We start from the raw sequence: 11809 nt of genomic DNA on the forward strand, positions 1-11809 counted from the left end.
TGATTTGGGACCGGGTTGCACGCCGCAACAAGAAAGAAATGAAAGTGAATATTGTGTTGTTTTTTTTATTCTTGTTGGCAATTGAATTATGGTTTTTCTTTACATTTCTCTGTTGGTATTCTGTTGTTATCTGATACTCCCCGCAGCATGTTTTCCCCTTCCATCTTTAACTGTAAATATATGCTTTTACTTTTTCGTTGTATATGATTTAACTGCACGGGTTTATTTGATAGCTTGGTCCTAGCCTTGTCACTACTTCGCCGAGGTTAAGCTAGGCACTTACCAGCACATGGGGTCAGTTGTGATGATACTAAATTCTGCACTGTGTGCAGATCCCGGTGCTGCAGCTTTTGGACCTCAGTGAAGTTGTTGCCTTCAGTCCAACAGGCGACCCGAGGTAGTCCTGCAGGCGTCCGCAGGCCTTGGCGTCTCCTTCAATCTTTCCATTCTGTTTCCTTTATGTATTTCAGAGACAATTTTGTATTTATCTTTAAGACCTTTGTTTGTAGTATTCGTAGATAGTTCGTGCCTTTTTGACACCAAATTTTGGGTAGTGTTGTATTTTGGATGCATGTAATAATATTTGGTTAAACTATTAAGTTTTCGTCTTCCGCATTTCTGGTTATTTAATTTATTTCGCTGTTTGATCACCATTGAACTATTGAAAAGGTTTAATAAAAAGGGTAATGAATTTATAACACTCAGTTTTCCTAGCTTTAACGAGTAGGCGCCATCACGACTCCCGAGGGTGGGAAATTCGGGTCATGACACATTCAAGACAGTTTCAAACCAGACGCTCAAACTCCATCCAGCAAGCTTTGACAAAGATTCTTGCAACCAAATAATTCTAACGAGAATTGTTAGAACCATAGCAACATAAAATTTTGTGGTTCTAAAAAAGTACGGTGCAATCCTTTCTAAGAATATTATACGAATTTTTTCCTATTCCGGATATGTTAAGGCTAAGTCCTTCTTTCTTTTGGCATGATCTATACGACATGAACGAAACGAGAAAATGCAAAATGACTCTATTCATAGAAGTATTAGAGGTGCCTATGTTCTTGATTCTCCATGTGTCCTATTATTCTTTCGTCTGTTCATGGGTCTCAAAAAATACGTAATTTGATAAAGTTTATTTCATGATATTAATCAAAGGTAAAATAGTCTTATAACACAAAAAATATAATTTTAGTATATTAATGTTAATGAAATGTCAACTTTGAACAGATTATGGTTTAGTCATCGAATAATCATTGGTCAGCATGTAAACATAAAGTTTACATACTACAAACTCTCATAGGAATAATATAAAGGATCTTACTTTTACTTTTTAATCTTAAATATAAAATTTACACGAGATATGTTTATTACTTATATATATCTTGAACTACTTCTCCCTTAAAACTGTGAAAAGATCTTAAAATAATTATTAATGTTTTCATCTTCAATTTGTTTATATATGAAGAATTTTATTGACGTACTTCTCATGCGTTTCATTTATTTATACATGTACATTGACCCATGACCAGACGGTGTTATATACGCGTATATATGTATATATATCGGAAATGGGAAAAGGTTATGGTATTATATAAGCATCACCACTTGATCATTTGGTATATGTTGATGATTTTGGCCACAGTGGCCGAGATGATATGATGGGTTGCCCTCATAGGCTTGATGATGTTATGTACACCTATACCTATGCATGACACGACATTACACGCACGTGCATGATGTTATAATTGTTTCAGGATTTGCAAAGTTATGTAAACTTTTAGGCGGAATTTTGTATTCCATGTTTCATCTATGTCGCTTATGTACTGATTTTCATGCCTTACATACTCAGTACATTATTCGTATTGATGCCCTATTTTCTCGGGGCCTGCGTTTTATGCCTGCAGGTGCAGGTAGGCAAGTCGACGGTCTCCCCTCTTAGGATCCTTGATCAGCAAAGTTGGCGTGCTCCACTTGATCCGGAGCTGCTTTTGATTTTGGTACGATATGCTTGTATATATATATATATATATATATGGTTATGATGTGGCTTAGTCCCGTCTTTGTATAGTCGTATTTCTATTAGAGGTCTGTAGATAGTTATGTATAGTTGGATAGTAGGTGGCCTTGTCGGCTTCCAGTTTTCCCTCACATATGTTATTCATATTTATATCTTAAACGTATGCTTACGGGTATTTTACAGGTAGGACTCGGACACCCGTCGCGTCCCATTGGTTTGGGTCGTGACAGAAAATCCATGATCGTATGAAATCTTGCATGCCAATACTGTTTAAACTTTCAAACCAAGCATTACTTATGTCTTATACCTTTAGTGAACCCTAACAGAGTTTTAAATTTTCTGTTCTTACTGTAATTCTGTTATCATGATGAAACCATGCCTGCTAGTATTACATTTACTTGAGTCTAATGCCTCTGTGTAATCTTGGATGCATAGCTGAACTTGTCATGTGTGATCAACCTCCAGAATCTTTTGTTTCTTTGGAATTAAATGAATACATGCTAGTTACCCTGTCCCCCACGGAACTATGTCTATATGATTGTTTTGTAGGACTAGTTTCAAGCATGACTTACCTTAGATCTTTTTGTTAAATCTTTTATGTATGAACTCTTTTTAAAATCCCCGTTTGTGGAAATCTCGTTGAGAGTTTTATTCTATTCCTATTCATGTGCTTCTTTATCTCTGGGATAACATGTTTAACGAGTCCATGCTTTCTCATTAGCTATAATACCTAAGTATTCCCTTCTTTACCTAAGTATTCCTCATGTAAAAACTGCTAACTTTCCTTTGAATTAATCCATGATCGTATGAATTCTTGCATACCAATATAGTTTAAACTTTCAAACCAAGCATGACTTATGTCTTATACCTTTAGTGAACTCCAACAGAGTTTTAATTGTTCTACGCTTACTGTAATTCTGTTATCATGATGAAACCATGCCTGCTAGTGTTACATTTACTTGAGTCTAATGCCTTTGGGTAATCTAGGATGCATAGCTGAACTTTTCATGTGTGATCAACCTCCAGAATCTCTCGTTTCTTTGGAATTAAATGAATACATGCTAGTTACCATGTCCCCCACGGAACTGTCTATATGATTATTTTGTAGGACTAGTTTCAAGCATGACTTACCGTAGACCTTCCTGTTAAATCTTTTATGCATGAACTCCTATTGAATAAGTTATGCACCATGTCTTTTAAAATCCCTATTTGTGGAAATCTTGTTGAGTGTTTTGTTCTATTCCTATTCATGTGCTTCTTTATCTCTGGGATAACATGTTTAACGAGTCCATATTTCCTCATTAGCTATAGTACCTAAGTATTCCCTTTTGTATTTGTCTATATATGAAGTAATTAGTTTGCATGGGCTGTTACTTGTGTCATTTGGTTACCGAGTAAGCAAGACAATTGTCTTCACGTTTGGGCCTGGCTCGATGGGCCATATGCGTTGCTGGCCTTGAGTACTGGATTCATGTGCATTCTAGTTGTCCTTGTGAGTTTGAGATTTGGACCTGCTGGTGGTCCGGAGAGCAAGACTATTGAAGCCCAGAAAATCAGAGCGTTACTTTGTGCTATGCTTATAGCTGTCTTATTGGGCTTATGGTTGTTTATTCTGTTTGCATTGTTTATTTGGGCTGTAATAACTTGTAATAACAAATAATGGGGAAATTAATGAAAGGGGTTGGGAAATTCTAATGTTTACATAAAAGGGGTGGAAACATGCCTATAGGGTCTACGTGTTCTATTTGATGTCTCGTTCAGCATGACTTATATGTTATTCCATTCAGTATGTTGCATATTAATAGAGATCATACCTATAGGGATTACACACACCTCAATTGTATACTTCCAAGCATGTTAATTGAAAGTATTTACCATACTTGTTTCTGTGTTACTACTGTGCACTTAGACAGCATGTTTATAGGATGCAACGACATATGTTTGTCAATCTAGACATCATCCCTATAGGACCCTAACTAATCAATTAATTAATTGCTTCTGTCAAGATCTTAATCAACCAATCAACTACTTTATTACTTTGTAGCATTACAATACTTAGATGTTATTCCCATAGGGATATATATAAAATATATTTCAAATGTTAGAAACCATGCCTATAGGACACTGTCATTTGCCTAAGAAGCATGCCTATAAAATCCGCATTGGTAATTCAGATCGCTTTAGTGCCTCATTGCGTAAACAATTAAAAATCATGCCTATCGGACCTGCAATGCTTTAATGTCTATACGCTGCAGTACTGCCTGGATAATATTAATTAGAATCGCATAGGAACCATGCCTTTTGTATTCAATAACCCAAATACATCTTAATTATGAAACTATCAACGGTAAAACCAAAAATCTATTTGCGTGCTTTAGTGCTTATGTGTGGAGGCTAATTTGAGCCTTTCATTGCTATTATGTGCAGTCCTACCTATTTTGAATGTCGCCTAGTTTTATCATTTTGATCACCTTAAGTAAAGTCTAGAATCACCCAAATAGTAGGTCCAGGCCTCCTGGACCATAGGCATGGGACGGGTAATGCACGCATAGGACACGACATAGAATTGAATTAGAGAGTCTTTAAGTAAACAACTTCAACATAGTAATTGGGTAGTAGGAGATGATAGTATGTGCTTGCTGAAAAAAATATGAGCAACCCCTACCTAAAAGAGTTGCGAAGTATTATTTATGTTGCACGGGGTGATCCTTTAGGCTAAAATGCATAGGACCCCCTTACCTTTATATGCTTGTTGTCCACACATAGTCATTACATATAGACCAATGGAGTTGTACTCTCGTAATCTTTAAGATTTGTGTTGATCATTCGTACAGTGTAATTTTTATGGGTCATGTTATTATAGAACTTTCAACTTCCATATCTTTCTTTCCTTATATGATCACCTAGCTTAATTATCTAGTCCATATAGTGTAAAATTCGGTTAGGACCCACAGTTGTGGACCTCGAAGAGTGCCTAACACCTTCTCTTTGAGGTAATTTGAGCCCTTACCCGATCTTTGGTCACGTAGAATAGTCAAATAGAGTTATTTGCATATAGGTGCCCTAATATACCTTAAAAATCGTTAGGTGGTGACTTTCCTCTTTTAATACCTCCTTTAAAAATGTTGTCAAATGTCGAAACCCGCTTCCAAGAGGAAAAGGGGTGCGAAAGCATGACGACTTTGTCGAGGATACTTAGGCTCTTATCATAACGAAATTGACTTATGTGGATTATTTCCCTTATTTTCTATATTTGTCTAAATTGCTATGACATGCACATCCCTTCCCTTACTTCCCTTTATTTTTTTAATATATTATGACATGAACATCCCCTCCCTGCTTCCATTTATTGCTATGACATGTACGTCCTCTCCCCATTTCATTCATCTTGTCTAAGACTGCTATATCAAAACTCTCCCATCCCTATTTCCCTATTTGCTTCATTACATTCTCGCATATTTTCATGAGTTAAACTGACTTTTCTTTTCTCTTTTGTTCCTACTCCTGTTCATCATTATTTACTATTTTATGCACTTTTATCACGCAAATACTTGGCGATGTGTTACTATTTCTTCATAAAGCATGCTCCACATCATACTCCACCCATTCCTATTATCAATATAGTGGCACTTGATGAGTGTCCGTGTATTCTAAAATCATCCTTTTAAACCGGAAAGGCTTATTTGTGGTAGACTAGTCGATCAGCAGTGCAGTCGTGGTCCCGTGCCTTTCCCTCTTGAGTTGTCCACTTGAGAGTACCAGTCTCTAATTTGAAATGTACATGCATCATGATAAACCTAGTACAGATTGATCCATCACTGACGTAACAACTCGCTTAGACAAACCTTGTCCAAAGTCCGACGGGATTTCCATAATCCCAAAAGGACACCATCATATTATGTGCATTACTTGGAGAAAACATGCCAATATTTTGATCATTATTGCGTAAGTAGTCGAATATGGAGGGGCAAAGGGCTAACCTTTGTTTCTTTGCAGAAAATGAAGAATGAAATCCCTAGGTTCGGTATGGTCCAAAATATCCCACCTTTGCTAATTGACTGGTGGAAAGACCTTGCACCCTGTGATAGAAACCATGTGAGGAGAGTACTTGGTGACTTGCCATCTTTGCTGAATATTCGACCAAATAAGGAACTGATCGAGGCCGCTACCATATTCTAGGACGAGAAAAGAGCTATTTTTTGATTTGGCAATATAGAAATAACTCCTTTCTTGGAAGAAATATGGGATTTCGCAAAGTTACCATGGGATAGTCCAGGACTCTTGGTGCCAGAAAATCACACTCCACGTGATTTTTCTAAAATGTTGGGCTTAAAGAAGAATGATGAAATGCTTGTCAGAAGAAATTATACATCCCTTTTGAGTTTCTCTACGAGCATTATGGGCATCGCAAATCATATTGCCTTCATCATGGTGAGCTAGCCATTACCTCTTTGGGATGGGTGCACCGCCGGATTTATATTTTCATTGTCTGCTTCTTCAGATTATTGATCTTTTTGATGGAAGGAGGATGGATTCATACTCGCTTAGCCATGGTCGCCAGGTCCTTAACGAATAGCATCAAAGGACATACGCATACTATGATTCCAATGATCTTAGCTGAGATGTACCATGCTCTAGATTGGTGCAAGCATAGATTCAGACACTTTGAGGGTTGTAATCTATTATTACAAGTTTGACTACTAGAACAATTCCAGAGGGGTGAGTATCGCCAAGAACTTCTACGAAGTTCACTGAAAGACTACATAGCCAATCATCACCCAAAGAAAATGACATTTATTTTAGATAGGTTTGCAAAGCCTGGAAATGTTGTAGGCTGGGTGTGTTTCTTCAGTAATCAAACAGACGAGCAGGTGCATTGGATGTTTGAATGGTTTTCTAGTAGTGAGTTCATCATCATATCAAAAGGAACTACTCACCCGGTATTGATCGGGCTGTGAGGCATTTACCCTTACGCTCCTATAAGGGTAATGAGGCAAGCTAGAAGAAAACAAGTCATTCCTGGGGTTTCGAACATGATTCAGTATAAGGCAGATTTCAAGGGAGATTTCATCCTATTCAAGTTCGAAGCGCAACACATTTGGAATCAAAAGATCATTGTGGAAGGAGAAACAATTGAGCCAGACAGGTATTATGCCGGCCATATGTACTACTATCTATCATGGCTAGAAGATGATATAGCTGGGGACATCAAACCATGAGTCAATCTCAAGGATAGGATCATAGATGAAGTGGTTGAGGCACATGTGAGGTACAAGAGGCTACACAAAAGGGTGTTCGAGTCTGAAGCTAAGCATTTAAAACAATACAAAGTGAACATGGAGGCGATAAGGGAATGGAAAGAGATTATCAATAAGTCGACAGAGGTTAAAATACTTGGAGCAAGGATTGATGGAACTAGAAGGGAAGATAAGAAAGAGACTTTGGGATTGTCAATGCATGGATGACGATGAAGGGGGGAAGCTGGCAAAAGCTTATTTGCTACTAGACATGCGCGACCTAGGAAACATGATTGATGGGGTCGAGAGCCAAGCATGGAGAAGGTCCTTCAGGGACCAAGTAGATTAGGAGATGACACTCTTTATTGCTTTCTAGATTAGATTAGATTTCGATGTAATAAGGCTTAATACCATTAGTGACTTTAATATTATTATTATTGTCAATTTAGTGAAAGACTGTCTTGGTTGATTTTCGCACTAATGAAATGAAGCAAACATTGGCATAATTTTCTCCAAGTCTATGTGTTGCTTAGGCCTACCTCAGGCACAATGAGGTCCCCAAAATTAGGATGCGAATTATTGCATGACTTTATGTGATACGTGCTTAAATATTGCAAACACTCTTTTACTTCGTCTGACTAACTTGGTTACCTCTTATTTTTATTTCTTTTATTTATTCCAAATCCCAAAGGTTGGTTCGTGCATACTGGCATCATCAGCATACCACACTAGATCTAGAGGTCCTCCACCTCCTCCTCCATCTAACAACCCAAAAAGTAAAGGCAATGGGAAGATGGATGATTTAAGTGGTATCGTAAAGATAATGCTACCACGGAAGAGAATGTTAAAACCTTAGATGGGAGAAGTACGCCAGGACAGAATGAGTTGGTCTTACATTTGGAGTAGAAAATCCTGGCGCTACAGGGTAAGCTTGAGCAGGTACGAAATATGGCAAACCTTTCCCTCACTCTACATGCTCCCAGCATCAGCCAGCAAAACACAACCACTTAAACTAAACACCACCACAAAATACACAAAACCAGAATCGACCACTTATAGCTCTGAATCCTCCCGCACCGCACCAGTATCACAATCCCACACCTCCCCAAACCTTAATCCACCAACAGTGCAAACCCCCATACAACACCACCATCACGTAACTCAATATCCATAAACCACCACTTATCACACTCCTTAAAATGCACCACAACCTACTCTTGATCCCTAAACCTCAATCAATGATCACCCATATACCCAAGTTCTAGGAACTCATCAAAGCAACCTAATATACGTGGAAACCTTACCCTATACCCTGCAACAAACCCTATACATACATGAGCCGACTGATAAGAACCTTCTCATTCAAAATATGGTAGAGGAACTCAAGAAACTGATAGGGAGAGTCCGGAGTGTTGAAGGTGGGAAAGGCATAGAGGGTTTAAACTATAAAAATTTGCATATCCAGACAGGCGTAAAACTGCCGGAGGGCGACAAACCTCCCAAGTTTGAGATGTTCAATGGCATTGGTGATCCGAAGGTACATCTAAGAACCTACCGCGACAAGCTGGTAGGAGTGGGTAAGAATGAAAAAATCTGCAAGAAATTGTTCATGCAAAGTCTTACAGTAGATGCCTTGTCTTGGTATGTCAGTCAAAACCCGAAGATGTGGGTAAATTGGGTAAGTATGACATTAGATTTTATGAACAAATTTAGGTTCAATACAAAGAATGCGCCAGACTTTTTCTATATTGAAAACTTCAAGAAGAATCTGATAGAACCCTTCCGCGAGTATGCAACTCATTGGAGATTAGAGGCCACAAAGGTAAGGCCAGCACTTAAAGAAGAACAAATGAAAAAGTTTTTTGTTAGAGTTCAAGATCTGCAATACTATGAAAGATTGATGATCATTGAGAAACACAAGTTCTCATACATCATCAAGTTAGGAGGGAGGATAGAATAAGGAATCAAGAGTGGGATGGTGACCAATTTTGAGGCACTACAAGCCACAAACAAAGACTTGCAATCAGGAAGTATTTCAAAGAAGAAAGAAGTGGGTGTCGTGATGGTATCCCATGGCCCTAAGTCTCCCCTTACATACCAAACACCCCCATGCACATATCAACCCTCACCTCCAAAATACAAATAACCTGCCACCACCTACCATGCTTATAACACTCAACATGCATAATACCATTCACCTCCACCCACCCGCTAAAATTACCCAAAGCCACACCCAAACTTTGATAGCAAAGCTACCAGATAATACACCCCAATTGCTGAACCCATAGCCCAACTATACAAGAGACTGAATGTCACTGGTTATGTCACCCATATTCCTGTTGTTGTTGTTGAGAACCCTTCCCAATGGATAAACCCCAACAAAACTTGCACTTATCACTCAGGCATGAAGGGTCATACCATTGAGGAATGCCACATGTTAAAAGACAAGATTCAGGCACTAATCGATACTAAGGTTATACAAGCAAAGGAAGTTGCACCAAATGTTTGTAATAACCCTCTACCAGATCATAGGGGTAAGGGAGTGAATGTGATAGAAACTGATGAGGAATGGGATCAGGAAGTATCTATTGGGCTTATTCAAGAAGGAGATACTCCCAAAACACCTCTTGTCACCATCTCGCCGATTGTGGTTCAAACATAGGCACCATTTAAGGTTGAGGTAGCTACACCTTTCACTGTGATGATAGTTCCCACACAATCTTATAAGTCTGATGTGATCCCATGGTATTATGTTGCGTAGGCAAGAAGAAAGGGAAAAGCCAAGATGTAAGAGACAGGTGTTGCACAAGGTATGACTAGAACTGGCAGAGTTTACACATCTGAGAATCTTGGAGGAACAAACAAAGAAGCTGCATCTAAGCCGCCTGTCATTGAAACAAGCACAAACGATCTTTGGAGGAAGGTACAAGCAAGAAAATACTCTATTGTTGACCACATGAACAAGACTCCCGCCCAGATATCTATTTTATCACTGTTGCAAAATTCAGACGCACACAAGAATGCCTTGATAAAAGTGTTAAGTGAAGCTTATGTACCCGTCAATATCACTAGTAGAGAGATGGCTAACATGGTTGGATAGGTACTGGAGAGTCACAAAATTACTTTCCACGAGGATAAGTTACCACTAGAAGGGTTGAGTCACAACAAAGCATTGCATATCACTATGTAATTTGAGGGTTCTGATAGATGGAGGTTCAAGCCTGAACATATGCCCACTAACCATTCTTAAAAGATTAAGTAAAGGCTTGTATGAGATACGGATGGGGAGTATGAACGTGAAAGCATTTGATGGATCTCAGAGAGCACTATCGGAGAAATCAACCTTGATCTACAGATGGGACCGACTTGGTTTGATGTCAAATTCCAAGTGCTAGATATATCTGCTACTTACAACCTATTGTTGGGACGACCATGGATACATACAGCTGGGAAAGTGGCTTCTACTCGTCACCAAGCCGTGAAGTTCGTGTGGAATCATTAGGAAGTGATCATTCATGGAGACGGAAGATATCCTATCTATTCCAACCAAACTGTTCCATTCATCGAAAATAAGAGGAAATTGGGAGGAGAAACATACCACCAGATTGAGCGGGTAAACTCAATTGAGAAGTATCGATAGTGGAGAAATAAGATTGAAAGCATATTGTTGTGGATGAAATTTGAACCAGGCAAGGGTCTTCGCCGAAAGCTTCAGGGGATCACAGAACCCATACGACCGAAGTATCATGGCACAATCTTTGGATTCAGGTATGAATATACCTGCAAGAATATCAGGATTGGACACCGCCATGGCACGCCGATTACTATCCATTGGAACAACCAATATCACTTTTGCATCAGACATTTTGTCAGACTGACATGATGTGGGGATCCGAGGAAGATGAGATTTTTGCCGGTATGAGGAGCTATTTGTGGACGAGGAAGACATGGGCTACTGTGAAATTATGGAGGAGGAGGAGAGTATGAAGACCTTACCATTCAGACAGTGGGAGAAGGAGTTGTTCTCAAGAACTGGACCGTTGCACCATCCCGGGCTCACCGAGTACCTGGGTAGCCTAGCAAAATTAGCATGACTTATTTTTAAATTGGTTTTGAGCAATTAAGATATTTTTAGTATTTTGTTTGGAAATAATTACTCGAGCCATCGAGTCATACTTGTTGACAGTTTTAAGCTTTATTAATGCATTATTGCTTTTCGTATTTATTATTATCTTTCTACATTCTTTTAGCGTAATTATTACATATCCTGATGAACCTACGACTGTGACATGTAATGAGACAACGCAACATAAGGACAGTGATTCAGAAGATCTAGAAGATGATATTATACCTAAGGAAATTGTCAAAGAAGTAGAAAATTTTAAAAATAGACCAAAGTCTAACTTAGAGGAAAATGAGGTTGTTAACTTAGGGGATTCTGAAATAGTCAAAGAAACTCGCATAAGCATTTATCTATCACCATCAGAGAATGAAGAGTATATCAGGTTTCTAAAGGAATATGAGGATATTTTTGCATGGTCCTACGACGACATGC

General features: G+C 38.6%; 1 protein-coding gene across 1 annotated transcript; it reads left to right on the forward strand.

The window, feature by feature from the left end:
* Positions 1 to 8623: 8623 nt before the first annotated feature.
* On the forward strand, positions 8624 to 9214 carry LOC138879316 (uncharacterized). The gene has a single exon (XM_070158922.1). It carries the CDS (start codon positions 8624 to 8626, stop codon positions 9212 to 9214), a length of 591 nt encoding a protein of 196 aa, XP_070015023.1.
* The last annotated feature ends 2595 nt before the right edge of the window (positions 9215 to 11809 follow it).

Source organism: Nicotiana sylvestris, chromosome 10, assembly GCF_000393655.2.
Source record: "Nicotiana sylvestris chromosome 10, ASM39365v2, whole genome shotgun sequence".
In the NCBI taxonomy this organism is placed as follows: domain Eukaryota; kingdom Viridiplantae; phylum Streptophyta; class Magnoliopsida; order Solanales; family Solanaceae; genus Nicotiana; species Nicotiana sylvestris.